This window comes from Bombus flavifrons, chromosome 10 (assembly GCF_040668555.2).
Source record: "Bombus flavifrons isolate JBK064 chromosome 10, iyBomFlav1_principal, whole genome shotgun sequence".
In the NCBI taxonomy this organism is placed as follows: domain Eukaryota; kingdom Metazoa; phylum Arthropoda; class Insecta; order Hymenoptera; family Apidae; genus Bombus; species Bombus flavifrons.
This window is the reverse complement of record NC_138451.1, coordinates 4,218,490-4,235,822: the sequence shown is the minus strand read 5'-3', so window position 1 is coordinate 4,235,822 and position 17,333 is coordinate 4,218,490. Positions and strand designations below refer to the sequence as shown.

At 35.3% G+C, this 17,333-nt stretch overlaps 4 protein-coding genes across 10 annotated transcripts; 1 reads left to right on the top strand and 3 right to left on the bottom strand.

Annotated features, from left to right (window-relative positions):
- Positions 1 to 1,013: 1,013 nt before the first annotated feature.
- LOC138183779 (uro-adherence factor A) lies at positions 1,014 to 10,470 on the bottom strand. The gene is made up of 11 exons (XM_069121157.1): positions 9,489 to 10,470; positions 9,113 to 9,270; positions 8,500 to 8,778; positions 8,205 to 8,361; positions 6,154 to 6,865; positions 5,685 to 5,917; positions 5,423 to 5,611; positions 4,536 to 5,100; positions 4,380 to 4,453; positions 3,664 to 3,942; positions 1,014 to 3,521 (listed from the first exon to the last, which is right to left on the bottom strand). The coding sequence occupies exons 1-11, from the start codon at positions 10,468 to 10,470 to the stop codon at positions 1,579 to 1,581; spliced, it is 5,571 nt and encodes a 1,856-aa protein (XP_068977258.1). The 3' UTR covers positions 1,014 to 1,578.
- LOC138184356 (uncharacterized) lies at positions 7,179 to 8,148 on the top strand. Its single transcript, XM_069122238.1, has 2 exons — positions 7,179 to 7,412; positions 7,486 to 8,148. The coding sequence occupies exons 1-2, from the start codon at positions 7,179 to 7,181 to the stop codon at positions 8,146 to 8,148; spliced, it is 897 nt and encodes a 298-aa protein (XP_068978339.1).
- Positions 10,471 to 11,502: 1,032 nt separating the features above from the next.
- LOC138183777 (synaptic vesicle 2-related protein) lies at positions 11,503 to 14,110 on the bottom strand. Of its 7 annotated transcripts, XM_069121153.1 has the most exons (9): positions 13,729 to 14,110; positions 13,400 to 13,562; positions 13,153 to 13,274; positions 12,795 to 13,087; positions 12,478 to 12,659; positions 12,152 to 12,396; positions 11,913 to 12,072; positions 11,698 to 11,813; positions 11,503 to 11,640 (listed from the first exon to the last, which is right to left on the bottom strand). In XM_069121153.1, exons 2-9 carry the CDS (start codon positions 13,558 to 13,560, stop codon positions 11,582 to 11,584), a joined length of 1,338 nt encoding a protein of 445 aa, XP_068977254.1. In that variant the 5' UTR covers positions 13,561 to 13,562; positions 13,729 to 14,110; the 3' UTR covers positions 11,503 to 11,581. The 7 variants fall into 7 exon arrangements, 6 of the variants coding, with proteins under 6 accessions (XP_068977254.1, XP_068977253.1, XP_068977252.1 ...); XR_011174153.1 differs by lacking the exon at positions 13,729 to 14,110 and having other exon boundaries at positions 11,918 to 12,072; positions 13,400 to 13,583; XM_069121152.1 differs by lacking the exon at positions 13,729 to 14,110 and having other exon boundaries at positions 11,913 to 12,063; positions 13,400 to 13,585.
- Positions 14,111 to 15,368: 1,258 nt separating this feature from the next.
- On the bottom strand, positions 15,369 to 16,325 carry Prx2 (Peroxiredoxin 2). Its single transcript, XM_069121142.1, has 3 exons — positions 16,175 to 16,325; positions 15,777 to 16,085; positions 15,369 to 15,690 (listed from the first exon to the last, which is right to left on the bottom strand). The coding sequence occupies exons 1-3, from the start codon at positions 16,306 to 16,308 to the stop codon at positions 15,546 to 15,548; spliced, it is 588 nt and encodes a 195-aa protein (XP_068977243.1). The 5' UTR covers positions 16,309 to 16,325; the 3' UTR covers positions 15,369 to 15,545.
- Between the last annotated feature and the right edge of the window lie 1,008 nt (positions 16,326 to 17,333).

The following is a 17,333-nucleotide window of genomic DNA, read 5'->3' as shown; positions in this document are numbered from 1 at the left end:
TGATATTTTTACACCTTGAAAGGGTTAAAGCAGTCTATCATAAAGTGTATCGTTTATGTTTTTCTTGTCAGTCTCTTTTCTTTTTTAAAAGATTATTTGTTTTTACACTGCAGATATTTTTGACGTTTGGATAGACTTTATAAAAAATTAATAACAAGGTGAGACTTAAAAATTTGTTTTTAGATTTCAATTATATATTATCATTTCGCGTTACTAAAAAAACAGAAAACGAAAACTCTTCAGTTGCAGGAAGAAAACAGATATCCCATGATCTGGGTCGGCTTAAACTCGTTATAAATCAAAACTCTTCCCAAGGTAGACCTATTCTTGAGCGGCACGATAGCACAATGGCAACGGCACACAATCACAGAGAACGAAACGAAATGCGCTCGCTCAACCGATTTGTTTGTTCGACCGCCTCGTGATCGAGTGAAATCCGCTTAATGCGATCGAAGAGTTTTCGCGTTCGTGAGAGGTATCACGGGTATGAAAACACGTGAAAGGATCGTTCGAAGCTCCGAAGCGGGTGCGAGGGTTAAACAGAAAACAGGACGGGAAAGTTAAAAAGGGAGGGCAAGAGAAAGAAAAGGGGCAGCATTGGACGCACACGACACGAGCTTACTTTTAGTTTCTGTGCACCACTCGAAACTACCCCAGGGGTATTAATTTCATTTTATCAAACAACGGTAATACTTGGAACGACCCTCCGTTTTTGTTTGCTCTTACTCTTCAATTACGCGCGATACGTATACGTTTGAGTTTTTAAGATGGTGAAAGTTCTCATAGGAAAAAGTATTTTATTTGTTCGGGGTTGCTGCGAGTTAGATTAAATCCGACGGTAATTAATTACCACTTTATGCGTATCTTGCTTGAAATTAATTTATAGTATAGATTACTTTACGAATAGAAAGTTACAAGTAACGTTGCCTAATAGGCACAAAGGGAAACATAATGTCGAGCATTTTTTAAATAGGTGAATACTGCAGGAAATAAATTTAACGAATAATATTTACCAAAAGTTACTTGTTTTTTAAATATATTTAATTACACATTTATATGAACAAATTTTTTATATTTTTGTTCCTTCTATCTAATACACTGTGACATAGCAATTCTGATATAATTTCGTTGCTATGATTTTATATAAATGGGTTAATGTTATGATGCTTTATAACATTTAAATCCTGTTTAACGTATACTGTACTTTTAGTACTATGACTACCCATCAACGGTATTTAATACAGGCTACTATTCGAATGATCAACTATTTAAACGTCCTATTATCATTAACACCGTATATTTTCTTTATTAGTTCCACGTGATACTGTTATTACATGTGTTATCATTTTCTGTATAATACTATGGAAAAGAAGACATAACTATTGACACGAAATAAGCGATACTTTAAAAGTTAGAAGGCAGTAAAAGTGTCGCAAAAGTTGAAACTTGATTTGGATTATTTATGGTACTATAAAATAGTCGCTATAAGAAAGGATGATCATCCTACCCGAAAAATTCTTTTCTTTAAACAATCGTCTGTCTTCCTACTAATTGGAAAATTAAATTTAGAAGCCATAATTATTCATTTTTCTTACTTCTCCTTACACTTTCCTGTTTGGAAGTCTTCTCACGATCGCTGGATTCCCAGCACTTATCAAAATCGTTTCGAACGTCGATTAACAAACTTTGTCTGCACAATTTCGAAATAGTGCTCATATTCTCCTCCTGTATATCCTTGCCACGTATCAATCGTGTAAATTTAAATTTGTTAACAATTTTTGCAAACGATCCTAAGGGCTGTTGCTGCTTCGAGATCGACCTTGGAAGAGACTCACATCCACGACTAGCTTCCGTGAGACGCACGAAAGTATCTGGATCAACGTTTATCATTCCGGCACTGGCAGATTTTACACGATCAGGACGAGAAACTGGACTGTTCGACAACTCATTCGCATTGTATTCGTTTATAAATTGTTCAACCTTTTTCTCATTCGTTGCTTCCTCTTGTGCACCACGATTGTCTGATGCCTCGTTCGACAATGAGTTCAGCGTATGATTTACATCCGATACACTTTTGTTCGTCACTTTCTCTTGATTTTCCGAGATCTGTTCGTAATGATGAGGAAACGTTCTCGGAGAAACTTGATGTTTGGTCGATGGAGATTCTAGCACGGAATGACAAAGCGGACCACCGCGACGCGACAAAAAATCTTCCTTCGCACGACGTATCCTTAACGAGTGCGATTCCAGAGACGTATCTTCGGAAATCGTGTTCGTTCGACCGTCTCTTCTCGCTACCACGTTGGACAGAATCGTCAATTTATGAATAAGATCGGAAGACTGCGGATCGAATTTCGAGGAAGACGCATCTTTGATCTTCTCGTCAACCTGGGTCTTCAAACTGGGCAAGCTAATTCTGAAAGAGGCTTGATTTTGCTGTTCGCCTGGCTTTGCTTGCACCGAGACGTCTGCTCGTTGACTCTTCTGTACGGCGGCTTGTTTAGACTCGCCATTTCTTCCTGGCAATTCGGTCGACGAAGCTCTATCCCGCTTCGTTTCTCTTGGAAACACGTTGCTTTCGCTGATCGACGATTTTCTCGAGCTTTCCACGGATTTGCATCGTTCGAAGGTTGGTTTCTCGATAGATGCCCGTTCCTCCTTGCCATTTTCTTCGACCTTCGTTTCCTTGGCTTCGCGATCCTTCGAGGATGGGCGAAGAGGCCAAGGCAACGAAAGGGACATCCTCAAAAGTGCATCTTGACGATTTACTTTAGGGGATCCTGATCTGGATTTGCTTTTGCTTTTCCTTGTAAATACCTGATCGTTCTCGGAAGTGTCCTCCTTTTTAGCTGAATGCTCTTCCGAGCGTCGAAACGGAGAGAATATTATACGTTTCGTCCTAATGAAAACGTTTCGTGTCGGTGAGTTGGAAACTTGCTTTTTAACATTCGCTTCTTGGTTAGTCGGAACGTAGTGATCGCTGCTTGATCGACGACTGCTCTCGGAATTCTCAGTTGTAGCACGTTCCACCGGTGTTTTCGAGGATTTTGTTTTTTCGACGCAGCCTGTACTAGCTGTGGGCACGACTATCTTGTTCAAAGTTTCCTCATTGATGATGATTCTCTCGAAACAACGTTCCTCGCGGCTTGGCGTGACCGTGTAAGCAGTTGTTTCGATGGTCGGTTCGCGACGACATTCGCGTGTACAAGAATTTGTACTCGATGACTGTGAAGACGTCGAAACATTTTCGATATTACGATACTCTCGCCATTTTTTTCTCTCAACCGATCGTGCGTTCGTTGTAGCATCTATCGAACAATCTTGTTTCTCACGGTTTGAATTCTCGACGAATAATTCGGTGGATTTATAGTTGTTTAAGTTTAATTTCGCTTCTGATGAATCATGACCGATATCTAATTCTTCCTCGACTATACCATAATTTTCTTCGATTTTCTTTAAACTGTCGTCCCTCCGATTGGCGTAAAAAAGATCTACTTCACGCGTGGTAGGCTTGACTTCATCTAAGAGTAATTATGATATTTTTATTTCTGATTTGAACCTTTTTACGACGCTTACAGAATTTCTTAAAATACGAGACACGAATAAATTGCGCATTAAATTACAAATGTTAATTATTGTATTTATTAACTAATTAGAACGTACCTAATTCACAAGCGTTCGGTGTTTTTGGTAAACTTAAGGTCGTTTCTTTTTTACAATTCGCCATTGACTGCATATTCGGTAAAGAGCAACGAGAAGGATCGCTGGTTCCCAGGATTATTTCCTCGTATTCGTTGTTGGGCTTATTCGTTGTTTCAGCATCGTGTTTTCCACTATTGCCGCTCTCATCCTTTCCTACCGCTTGGTTATCAGATCGTTGCTCGTGCTCCTTTTCGCTCGATAACTCCTGGTTGTACCGACAGGTCGATACTTTTGATTGCGCTATGATAAAACTTTATTCTGAAGACAATGATCTTTCTTTCATCGTTACTTTCATTTTTTTACTTTCCCTTGAAGAATCGGTTCGAACATTAGAAACAAACTAAGATTTTTTAAACAAATTAATCTTCGAGCTTTCACATTGAATTTTCTCTAAGTTGTATTTACACATTCGTCACCAATTGTAAGGAAAACAAGTAACAAAATAAAATAAAAAATATTTTGAAGGCAGAATGATAAACTGCGCTATAAAATTTCACAAAATCTACCATTGTTTCTTTTATGCCTGCACCAAAAATAGAACGATTTCCAAGATTCCATTCACGGATAGTTTTGTTTTCGTTCGTTTCTAGAACGGAAAACAAGGTATTCTTTACTTGGCTTTCGTCACCAACCTCAGAACCTATCAGAAGCTTCGTTAATTACCTTATTAAACTTACCATCAGATATATGCTTCTCCATGTCTCTTCCAATTGCTTCTTCATCGACGGATGATGTTACAGGAACATCTTCTCTAAAAATGGAAAAATTTGTGAAGGTGTAATTCATTTCTTCATACAGTAGGTTCTTGCAGAACAAACGTTGATTTCATATACCTTTCGAAATTAACGCGACTTTGATCTTCTATTTTCTTTTCTTCTTTTATAACGTTAGATTCTGTATCCTCGTCTGTCGAACAAATCGAACTACTTGATTTGACAGAATCTTTGTCCAACTCTTCTTTAATACCAGACATCTGCTTTTTACTCGTTGAACTTGTGGAGAACCAATGCTCTGACTCTTCATTGTTCGGGGAGATTTTTTCATTATTCCAAGATTTCATCATTTCAGATTGTTCCAGACTCAGGCTGTCTTCGCTCGAGAAACTTTTCCTTTGATTCCACTTGTTAGATTTCCAAAGATTGTGATCAGAATTTTCCTCGATTTCGATCAAAAATACCGGGGATGGTTCGTGACTGGAAGTGACTGTACCGAGTGGTACGGCGATACTAGTGGTTTCGCTCGCTGCAACCGAATATACTGGTGTTTGATGAGGTTGCACCCTCTCCAGGGGACTTGCAGTTTCCTCGATAACGTCTTCGATGTCTACGATCATCGCCTCCGGTTCGGAGTCATCCATTATATCTTCGGCTACGTCCTCTGTCCTCTGTTCAGAATCGACTGAGAAAATGAAATTTTGAAATTATAAACAAGGATATTGATTAACAGGCTACACCTGTTTTCACACTAGAATTACCAATGACAAGTATATAAAAATATTCATGCATATGTACGTAATGTAAAGGAAAATCTTTATTCGCATACTTCACCAAAAATCATTCGAATTCCTAAAAATGCCTAAATGCCTAAATTCCTAAAAATTCCTAAAAATAAATTTATAAAATTTTTGTGAATAATTATAAATTGTACATTTTGATTACTTTGGTAGTTCTAGTGTTAACACGGCTGTTGAAGCGAAACAACTATAAATGATAATACTTACTAGTATCTGGCAAGATATCGACGCGATCCAAATCTTTCAATCTATTCGTGAGATGATCCAATGACTGTAAGCTGTTCGAACGACGTACAAAAAATGCAGTTTGATCAGTTTTCTCGATCATGGCGCCGACAGATTTCGATCTCTTCAAACAGCCGCCTTTCAACAATGCCGGTTCGTTGCTTCTAGCTTCTAAATAATTACCTATTCAAACGATCATGTGGAGAAAACTGTTCTATCTGTGATTGATGAATTAAAATCTTACTTGTGGGTGAATTCGTTGATGTTTCGATAGTCGATCGTCTCAGAGAAGGTATATAACCGGGTCCTAAGAGGCGGAAGGTCGAGGACGTGGGCGATATTCCACGATACCGTTCCCAATCGTATAGTTTTCTTGTGAATTCTCGTGAAATACCTTCGAATCGGTAGGATCCGACAGACGTTCGTACGAAAACTTCGTTGCTATCGTTTAGACTCTGTGTTCCATCGGTATATGATCTTAAATAAAATATACACATCAGTAAGATGTGTGTCACTGCCAGGCTGTTTGCTTTCATGTGAACATGAAAATTAGTAGACTTACAAATTTTTGTGAATATTTCTTCAATTATTGGTATTACTGTTATTATTTTTAATTGGAATGTTAGAAGAAAAGGGTAGAGTAGAATTTCTATTTACGGTTAGTTCACTTTTAATGTCAATCTTAATAAATAAAACATATATTTGCGTTATACCTTGAATCTGCATCAAAACACTCTTCCAACTGTTGAGCGTCACACCCCCGCCTCTCTTTAATCGTATTATTATTAAAAAATGATAGTAACCTTTCTAGAACGAAAAATTCGGTTTCATCTATCCCAGACGCGATTCTATGTTGATGCGATTTCGATCGTATCGAGTATTGGGAATCATTATTGCCAGTCTCGTTCGTTCTCTTCGAATTTTCTATTTTTCGTGGAAAATCTTCGCAGAGCTGAGACTTCCCGTCGTTAGCGATGTCTCCACATTCACTGTTAACTTGCGGGGTTGCAATCTCCCTATTTCTGTGCTCAGTTTTCGAAGGAGATCTCCAAAGTTGCCAGTCGGTCAAACGACGTCGTTTGATCCTCTGTTGTTCAAAGGGAGCACTTCCTCGTCGTACTTTCTTTGCGCGTTTCCAGTCCTGCAGCTTCTTCCTAAATTCAGGAGCTAATCTTTCTTCAGATAATAAACTTTCACGGGGACTTGGCAAACTGGGCGAAATTTCACGAACTTCTTTCGTGGCAACGCGAGGTGGAAGACTTTTTAAACGTTCCCATTCGATCAATTTTTGGTGGAATTCGGTTCCCAGCTTTTCCCTAAGAGCTCGGTAATCTCGTCGTGTGCCCACTTGCGCGTTCGACGGTGTTGCCTTCTCGACATTTTCCACGCTGTCGTTATGATTACAGCCGATTGATGCTTCCAGTCCTGGTGAGTAAGAAAAAGAATTGTTATCGATGTTGAATTTTAGTGCAATCAATCATAGAAGTGCTCGTTAATTAATTAATTGCTGAAAAACAACATTTATCTGACCTTAGTGATTCCTTGATTGGCAAAAATTTATAATAAATTGTTCTCTACCAATCTTGTCAAATATAAATAAAGCAATACTTTGTATTATTACTGTTTATATCGATTATCAGAACTACTACGAACTTTTCGATCGTTCCAATATAAAAAATCGTCTTCTTTTGTCGCACGGAGATCGGCTGTTTGATTACTTTCTATTTGTGAATTTGGCATGTTGGTCGCAAAATTTATTGTCCCTGTCATTCGTAGAATCCATACCAATATTATCAAATATTCTGTACAGGGTAAGCAATGCAGCAAAGCATTATGTAAAAGACCGCAAGACGTTAAAAAGGAAACGATATTACCGAAATGTAAAAAATATCAAGAGGATCTTGCTAAATGCCCAAAACTATCTAAGGAACAGCGATGTTGTAAGAAACTGTTTGCAAAACCTCCACCAAAAGTAATAAATGCGTACGTTATTCTATCACATTAACACAATGATCCTCGACAACGATTTGTAACTTACATTTCAGTGCAAAGAAAGAAGCGTCGTGGATGTTTATCAGAAAGCGTATGAGAATGTTACGAAACAGGCCAACGCTATCTTGAATAACATTCAAAACGAATCAAAATCTATGTTCGTCCAATTAACGAAAGATGTAGAACTGTCGAAAAATAACGAGCAGGTATTGGTGAGAGGAATTTTGCACGACATTAAGAAAACGCTTCAGAAGTTGCTCGCAGTGGATCCATCGTTTGGTTCTATGAAACGCAAATCTGCTATGTCGCTGAATCACGAGGTTCGCCAGGCTTTCGAGAACGTGGAATACGATGTCGTACCCCGAATAAAACGAATAAAAGTAAATATCGAGTGTTTAGAGCGCGACGTATTGGTTTGCATCGATCGTGCCAAATCTCTGATACTCTCTTGTCGCAAATGCAAAACTCCGCAAGCGTTGGCCAAATGCATCGAAGAAAACGCAGTCTACGCGGAGAAGATATTAGACAAAACGTCTCAGAACGCGCAAACTGGTTTGGATAAAATCGAATCGTTGCAACGTGGAATTTTGGAATATCACAAGGCATCGTTAACGAATGTTTCGCAAACGTGTCGCAAAAAGGGCGAAGCATTTTTGGAACACCTAAACAATTGTGTCGCTGCTGCTAAAAACGAACAAAAACGGCGATCATCGTGAAGCTGGTCCTCTTAGAAAGAAATATCATTGTATGAATAGGTAAATTATTAAATTACCGTCTTGAAAAAGCATCTGTCTGGAAACGACGTTGATGAAATTCGATGAGATGCTTGAAGTTGAATTCGTTAGAAACGCTCGTCTGACTTTGTTCCATTTGGAGTCTGATCTCTGTGCTTTTGACGGAAGAATCGCTGATTCTCCACCATATGATCGCTGTTACATTATAATAAAAACGTGTGAAGTTTAAAATTAACTAAATCAATAATTAAGGTAAATAATTTGTGGACAAAATGTATCTTCGAAATATAAGAAGGGATTAATTTTTCATTTATAGAGGGAGACAATATTAACCTGCCGTTTAAAATCCTTGTTTATAGACAGGTCTCGGTATGTCTTCCTGGGCTGTGGAGAATTTCCGGCAGAGGTGTTTGTATTAAAAAAGAGTGGTGAGCTTGATTCCGGGGAAGATATGTATCTGTTGTCCTCATCGTGTGAAGGAATCGTAATAGTTAAAGTTGGCGTTGATCTCTTTGATGTCGATTCTGTATCTTTTTCGTCTATTTTATTCGATGATAACGTCGCGTGATCGTTATCCGATGTAATCCGAATTAATGGTTTTCCTTGTCCGATCTAGTTTTGTATAAAAATTTTATTTTGATAATAGAAAGGATTTATATCGAGTAAATATTTTATAGAAAAGTGAATCATGATTTAAACTATATTATACTTTCGTATTTGTCGTTATCCATACGATAACAGCTAATGATTTTTGTTCGAGTAAAATTTATTTGTGAGAATTGGTGTACGAAAGTAAATTTTACGTTCGTAAATGCATATATCGCAAGGACAAAGTATGTGGAAAATGAAAGTTAGCGGATATTTAGCTAATTAAACTGCATCCAAATGTGTAAAGATAATAGACAATAAAATATAATTTAATAAGTAACAATAACATTTTATTTACCTCATTTGTTAGACCCGTTTCATTAACTTGCAAAGTGTCCAGTATAAGGATATTATCATCAAGAGATTTGCTATGCCAATTTCCATAATCTGCCTTTTTATTAGGTTTTCTCTTTAAGGATTGATAATCTAAATGATTTAAAGCACTTTTCTGTGAACCTAAAAAAATTTAACGAATTACGAAAAAATATGGACATACGATCATGTATCAAGACCGAGTTTCAAAATTTGTCTGAGTGATTTAGTTACAAATGATCCTTATGTCTTTCATTTAAATGATTAATTTGCAAAAAGATAATATTCGACAAACTGTAATGGCAAAAATATTTGTAACGAATACATATATATATATAAACAAAAGTTTACGAATATCGTACAATCATAAAATCCTTCGTTGAACGAAGATGGAGATGAAGTTCCACCAAAGAGCGTGCCTGTGTTACAAGGTTCGTTAACGGGTGACGAAGTGGCCGTATTGTTCGATTCCTTAATTTCAACATCTGGATTTCTGTGATATTTAGTCGTTGGAGTGGAGGGAGACGCGGTGGTCGTCGATGACGTGCTCGTTGTCATCGATGGATCCATTATTTCCGTATCGTTCGTATAAGCCCTTTCCCACTTGAAAGCAGCTTTAACCCTGGTCCACTTTGAAACTTTCGGTGCGCTCCCAGAAATTTCATCTGTCGACGTTTGCTTGTCGATGTCGAATTTATTTCTCGTTTGTCTCGACGAGGACGATCGAATATTCCGCTTTTGAAATGGCGAATCTCTGCAATTCGACAACATAGCGTCTAACAAGGATTCTGCGAATCCAGTATCCTCCTCGCAAACGTTGATCGTCGCGTCCTTGTCTCGCTCGAAAGCATTTTCCAACTTCTGATTGGCATTACGGAGTACTTTCAGCCGCTCTAAATTCCTGACGCGTCTAAAAAATTTGGAATTGCGATCCCTGAGCTCGAGAATTTCCTCGGCGAAAGCATACAGACGATCCAACTGCTCGAAGGCGTCTTCCGCGTAAAGACTTGAAATAGCCATTGCAGACATAGCAGAATTTCTCGAAGGACACTCCGAGGTTTGACCTTCGAACGGCAACGTCCCGAAATCCGTCAAGTAGGCGATTATGTCTTCGTCTTCATCGACGTTTCGACTCTGTCCTATTTCCGCCTGATTTCGCGTATTTTGCAGACGCCATAGGCTCGTCCATGGATCCGGTGGAGGTACAGGTAAATCACTCTCATCCACTTTGTGTTTGGCTTTGAATAATGTCTTTTGTTCGTTAACGCGGCTCGTGTATGGTCGACCGATATTTCTTTCGGTCTTTTGACCACTGTGATCAGTAAACTTCTCATTATCCACCATTTGGCTAGTTTTATCTAATACGTTTACCAACGCGTTTTACATGTGCGTTTTACGCTGTTCGCTCTCTCTCTCTTTCTCTCTCTCTTTCTCTTTCTTGAGTTTGTCAATTCAATTATTAATATTCTAAATATATCTGAGTAATCTAATTTTAGAATACATCTTTTTTCATGGACATTATAGGCGTAGCACCGAATCGAATTTAGACACCTCTGGTAACAAAGTTTGGGATATTTAGAAATTGTAACATCTATTTATTTAATTTGAAATTAACACAATACAGAATGACAGTCACTGCTGTGGTATTTAACTATAATGTCTTTTATCTTCGAAGCTGAAGTCAAGGTAACGGGGACGAACAATGAACAGCACCAAATTTTGTATCACTCTTTCGTTACACATCAGTAACAATTTACTTGTTTGATCCTCTATCGCTGATCCAACACAAAGTAAGCACACGACCGATCGTATTTTACCGTACGTTTAATTATTAATGAAACCGATGCTATTACGAATATTCGTGTTAAGGGATATCGCTAGGTCTTGCGGCGAATATCTCGAAGGTTCGCGGTGGGAATGCATTTTTTACGTTTGGCGGCGTCAAGAGAGCCGCGGAAGAAGCGGCCTGAAATCGCAACAACGTCCTCGCGTGATTATTTTCGGTAGCGAGCATTCGGCATTCGTATTTACAACGAATACAAGAGCGTATTCGTGACGATGAGGCTTTCCACCACGTTCGAAGAGCATGCGCGAGAGCATGTCCACGATAACCACGTAAAAGAGACGGTCTTCCTGTTCTCGTCGAAAATAGACGGTGGAAAGACTATGGCGTATACTCTCGAATAGCCGCCCACGTTTGTATTTATATGTGTCTGTATGCCCTGTACATGCCAATTCAACTATTTTTTACTACACCTTTACCGCCATATTTTTATTATATTTTCTACCATACCATACACGAAACAAATTTGCCTAATTCTCATGTACTATAGAAACATTTATGACTGCTACCGAAATATGAATAACGATCTGCTCTGTTTTTTACAACATAACTATAGTCCATAGAGAATTATTTATAATTTATCGAGATTATAAAATTATGAACATTAAGAAGTTATTCTTGCATCGGTAATCGGGTTAGGTCAGGCATTCGTGACCCTGCAACAGCAGCACCTGAAACCATTAACTCGTTAAATTCGTTCAATATTTTTAATCACCAAGTTTACTTACTCAACAAAATTCCTGACATAATGTAGATACTAGTAAAACACTGTATATTTAGGAAGAGTTTAGTAAAACTACCAACCAAGTATGGAAATATTCTGGATAAACCGATAATCGTACCCCTGAAATTATACTAAATTCACTAAAAATTTCATATATCTTTGTATACGTTTCTAACAAAAAAATATGCGTCTAATCACAGAAACTGTTTCATAATTAACCTTACGCCGGTAAAATAATTTTCCAGTAAAAGTATCGAAGTTGTCGTACGACCAATCGCGTAAGCTGCTAGTATGATCAATGAAAGAACGATTTGTACTATATTATGAACTGTAAATAATAAACCAAGACACGCGGCTGTTCCCACTAATCCTGAAAGTACTAAAAAATAAAATCGAAAAGATTTGTCCTTAATAATATAGCAACGTTAGAATGAAAGGTATGCTAACGATACGCTTACCTAGAAATATTTTTCTACCAATAACATCGATGCCAATTAGCAACAAAATTTCTCCTAATATGTAGCTCAAAGATAAATAGAAAAGAATTCTAAAACGATCCGTGTCTATTTCTTGACAATTGTGCAAAAATCCTAATGCCAAGTTCTCTATATCGACAACGCATGTAGAATTCTTCTTTGCTGATTTATTAAAGTTTTCTGTTTCTTGAAACAATTGCGTATTCCAAAGAGCAACCCAAATGATTCTAGTTATTGTAATCATATTATCACAACAAATGATAAAGCGTGTTTAATGCGATTACGTTTAATAGAAAACGATATGTTACCCTGGAAATTGTAAAAGGTTGATACAAAGTCCTAATATCGTGGTACATTTAAATGGTGTGCTGCATATCTTGCGGATTCGTTTGCGTGTTTTTATACAGAATTTCCACATTATTTTACTCACATTTCCTGTATCTTCATCATCTTCCTCGTCTGGTCGAACACAATTGTCTAAAGTACGTAACTGGAATAATAAAATGTATTACTGTATATCATATATTTCAGTCGCTGAAATTTTACATAAAAAGTTTAGCTTTGCTTGAAAATGGTTGTAATGTTTCAAAATTTTAGCAGTGTTATTATCTGAAATTTGACTCACAGAAAAATTGCGCTTATAAAAAGAGAGAAATGACTTAATATAAGATAATCGTACTGTATAAGTATCGGCATGCTTCGAATTATTAATTGCATAGATCTGCCGTAATACAGTTAACGCTTCTTCGTACCGACGCCGATAAAGCAAGTATCTAGGACTTGCCGGTAATAAACTAGTCGCACATGCCATGATCAGATTTGGTATACCTCCTAATCCTATAAGGACTCGCCAAGAATTTGGTCGAAATTTTTTGTTTTGTAGTCGCACGATCGAAGGCATCAATAGCCATGACAATCCTATTTTCAATTACCATAAAACGTTTAATGACTTTAGGACTTTCGTACTCCTTTATAATCTTTACCTAAAGCAGACACATAACCAATAACTCCTAATACATCCAAAGCAACTAAACAAAAGCCTCTTCGTTTCATGGGCAAAAATTCAATTACATATACTCTTAAAACCACGTTATTACCAGCTAATCTAAAAAAATATACCTTGTTATACATATGTAACGAGCAGATATTTTCAGCTTTACGTGTATATATACCTCACTTATTATGCATGACAATTACATATGTGATTTCATAGATAGTAATTGGACTTACCCCAGTCCAAGTACAAATATTGAAAGGTATATCAGGAAAGTAGTTTGCGCAAAGGATAAACTGATAGTGGCGCAAAACACAGCGATCATAGTGGCGGGAATCGATCCTTTACGTCCACTTGCATCGATTATTATTCCGAATACAAATGCTCCTACAGCCATTCCTATACACAATCTTATTTTCATAAAATATTATAAATTATCTAAATATAAAATATTTTATAATTTATTTTAAATATATTTTATTTGAAAACGTAAAGACACAAAGTAAAAAGATTTATAACATCATTGAATTAGGATCAATGAGGTTTTAAAACGGTCTCTGCTAACCAGTTATTTTTCATTCTACCAAGGAGACTACAGGGTTTATGTAACCAGTAATTGCCTGATATGTGATCAGATTATTTTCCGCTTATCGTTAAAGTAATGGCAAGACAACCTCGCTTGATTAGTTATACTAGAGGGGAAATTTGGTTAGTTGGTACAACTCTAGTTATACTATCATTGTAATTTATATTTACATATAATAGACCTGTGACGTCATTTAGTTACTAATATTGTTAAAATGATAGTAAGAAAGAACCCCTTTCATGATCACTTTCATGATCATCTAAGATTTCTTCATTATTTCTCAACATCGACAAATTCTATCTAATAAGCAATATGATTTTTTAATCATTGTTTCATAATCTCTTTTTCTATCTTGCTTAACTTATGAGATTTCTTTATCTTTGTTTTTACGGCAGCAGAGGAACTAAATAACGTTGGAACCATATTTCACCTTATTCAATTGTATATAATTTTGATTTACTCGTATTTACATACGTAAATTTTTGTTGATAATTAACAATTATCAGTTGGTCATATTCTTGTAAGAAATGCATAAACTAATAAGCCACATTTGTATAATCTATCGAGATATATATATATATATATATGTATATGTACCTAAAGTTAACATAGCATACACAGTAGTCACTTGGCTTGTATTTAGGCTTAAATCACATGCCATAAATGGGATTATAACTAAAATAATTGGAAGAACGCAAGCTTCTGCAAATGCACACATACCACATAATCCAACAATAAAGCAATGACAAAGCCCACATCCTGTAATTAAATATCAAATTTTATGAACATAGTTATAATGTTTTAATGTTTTACTCCATACTCGTCCATAGTCGTTGAATAAAAAGATTTCTCTCTTTTTCTGTGCCTTGAGTTATTAAGCTAGCCTTGAATTTACTAACCATTCTAATGAATCATTTTCTAATTTTATGTTTCTCATTTTCTAGTGTTACGTTGCAGCCGATAAAAAGAATTCAATAGCTTATAATAAAGAGATGTTGAAGTAGTGTAATTTCAAAAAATATTGTACTATCATAATAGAAAGTATTGTACAAATACAAATAAATTATAGTTATTCTTGATACATTCTCTCTATATTTTAAGATTAAAGATAATTTCAAAACATTATTATTGAATTCGTCATTTTGTAGGCTATGATATAATACTAAATTCATTTATATCAAAAACCTCTTAATATTCTGAAAAATATGATATGAAAAAGTGAAATATTTCTATTCAGTGCTCCATCAAGAATATATTTCGCAAATTATGTATTGATCAGTTTTTAACATAGTAAATGAATGAATTATTTAAATTTCTTAACCTGCTTTAGCAATAACCTTTTCACAGTCATTAGTCATCATATATTATAGAATTTGGTAGATACTGATTTACAGAATTCCATTTGCTACACTGAGAAGTTATTGAGACATACATTTATCATCTTACCATAATAACATCAATTCAGTAATTTCAAATTCATACTCTCAAAATTAAGTTGCTAACAAAAACTATTTAATAATTGAAAATAACAATCTTCACTTTGAAGACACACAATTATACACATAGAAACATTAAACAAAAATAATGGAGAATATTAAATAAATAATTTAAGCACACAATATATGAAATACATTTATTGTAGGGAATGAAAATAGTTCATATTGAAAATATAATTAGCATTGATATTTAAATAATATCCTATTCATTACAAAATAATCTACTGATTTTTAGTACGGATAAAGTATTACACAAATGACAATTTTAATAAAATGTAGGAATCTTTTTAATTGATGCATTTATGTATCTTTGAAATAATCCTTAGAAGCAGCCACATCAGGCTTCATAGTCTTCTTTCCTGGTTTCCAGCCAGCAGGACATACTTCTCCATGTTTATCAGTATACTGGAATGCTTGAACTAAACGCAGAGTCTCGTCAACAGATCTACAAATACACGAATTTGTTATGTAGAGCAGCATTAAAAACTATATGTTATATATAAAAACATTATTTTATCATATCAATTTTACCTGCCAACTGGTAAATCATTAATAGTAACTTGACGTAGCTTTTGCTTGTCATCTATGATAAAGAGACCACGGAATGGAACTCCACTTTCTTCATCAAGCACGCCATAATCGCGTGCAATTTTGGTGCTTTTGTCAGCAAGAAGGGGAATGTTCATTTCACCAAGACCACCCTGTTTACGTGGTGTATTTACCCATGCCAAGTGACTGAAGTGAGAATCAGTAGATGCAGCAATGAGTTTACAACCAATTTTCTCAAATTCTTCGGCACGATCAGAAAAGGCAATGATTTCAGTTGGGCAAACAAATGTACTGTAAAACAAATGATCACGTATCAGTATATGACATGTTAAACTATACATATAATGCCAAATATAAAAATTATAAAATGATATATTTACAAGTCTAATGGATAGAAGAACAATACAACATATTTCCCTTTGTAATCAGAAAGGGAAATTTCTTTAAATTCTCCCTTTACAACTGCAGTACCATGGAAAGCAGGAGCAGGTTTCTGAAGTGCTGGGACTGGCATGATTATGTTTTGAATTACTGCAACAAAAAGATTTTTATCAATAAAATTGAAATTACTTGATGAAGCAAATTGTAGAACTTTGTTGAGCTTGTGAAAAAAAGAAAGTTTTTCTGTATAGTGGCTTGTTATAAATAAATTATATATATATGTAACAATTATTTCTTTATATGAAATATGTGAAGAATATAAATATTCATAAAATTGTAAATATTCGTATTTTAAACTTTTACAATTTATAATACAAATAGTATGCAAGTTATCTGTAACCTTTAAGTTTCAAATTTCATAACATTATCATAATCGAATTTATCTTACCTATAAAGAAGAGTAACGAATTTTTTCCGTTATATCTTTAACCTTCGGCTTATCGCTGTTACATAAATCCTAATTCTCTTTTTTGTTATCTAAATATTACGTATAAATTTGTTAAAAAATAAGAAAAAAATATGTTTCGTAATATTTCGCATTTTTTATGAAATTAATATATAAATGATTGTAGAAAATGAAATACCAAAAATTATTACTAATTAATGTATTTGAAAATTAGCTGAATAATAGCAGATGAATAACATGATTGATTACTAAAAGCAATGAATCTTCTAGAACTGATGAAATAATAGACCGGTAAGGTCAAGAATTTTAAATTACAAAAAATATAAAAACAATAACTAAGGTGTTTTATAAAATGTTAAAAATTAGCACAATTATGTAAAATAGTCTATATTAGATACTTATATCCGAAAGAAAACTTTATTTCAATTATGCTGACTGTCCAGATTTAAACGTAAAAGATTAAAGATTTATTTTGCAAGTATAAAATTTTTCCCATACTTATGCAAGTACCACACAATCATCGACCTTCGAAATACATATTGTAGCACATATTTCATATAATACAATTAAATATTATCTGTGAAACTAATGAATTGATTTCTAGTAGTAACGTCGATATTCAGGCTTTCTACAATATCTTTTTTGTGTGATTTTGGACCATCGAGAACCTTCCGAAGGAAGAAACAGAATAT

What these genes read in the sequence shown, in the direction of transcription:
- LOC138184356 (XM_069122238.1), top strand. Translation starts at nt 7,179, where the DNA reads ATGTTGGTCGCAAAATTTATTGTCCCTGTCATTCGTAGAATCCATACC. An exon ending in TTGCAAAACCTCCACCAAAA is followed by an intron (nt 7,413 to 7,485) that starts GTAATAAATGCG and finishes CTTACATTTCAG; the next exon opens with TGCAAAGAAAGAAGCGTCGT.
- LOC138183779 (XM_069121157.1), bottom strand. Translation starts at nt 10,470, where the DNA reads ATGGTGGATAATGAGAAGTTTACTGATCACAGTGGTCAAAAGACCGAA. An exon ending in ATCAACGAATTCACCCACAA is followed by an intron (nt 5,612 to 5,684) that starts GTAAGATTTTAA and finishes GTAATTATTTAG; the next exon opens with AAGCTAGAAGCAACGAACCG. An exon ending in CGATATCTTGCCAGATACTA is followed by an intron (nt 5,101 to 5,422) that starts GTAAGTATTATC and finishes TCATTTTCTCAG; the next exon opens with TCGATTCTGAACAGAGGACA.
- LOC138183777 (XM_069121152.1), bottom strand. Translation starts at nt 13,584, where the DNA reads ATGAAAATAAGATTGTGTATAGGAATGGCTGTAGGAGCATTTGTATTC. An exon ending in TGGTTATGTGTCTGCTTTAG is followed by an intron (nt 13,088 to 13,152) that starts GTAAAGATTATA and finishes AATTGAAAATAG; the next exon opens with GATTGTCATGGCTATTGATG. An exon ending in AATTATTTTACCGGCGTAAG is followed by an intron (nt 11,814 to 11,912) that starts GTTAATTATGAA and finishes GTATAATTTCAG; the next exon opens with GGGTACGATTATCGGTTTAT.
- Prx2 (XM_069121142.1), bottom strand. Translation starts at nt 16,308, where the DNA reads ATGCCAGTCCCAGCACTTCAGAAACCTGCTCCTGCTTTCCATGGTACT. An exon ending in TTCTTCTATCCATTAGACTT is followed by an intron (nt 16,086 to 16,174) that starts GTAAATATATCA and finishes TTTGTTTTACAG; the next exon opens with TACATTTGTTTGCCCAACTG. An exon ending in AATGATTTACCAGTTGGCAG is followed by an intron (nt 15,691 to 15,776) that starts GTAAAATTGATA and finishes GTGTATTTGTAG; the next exon opens with ATCTGTTGACGAGACTCTGC.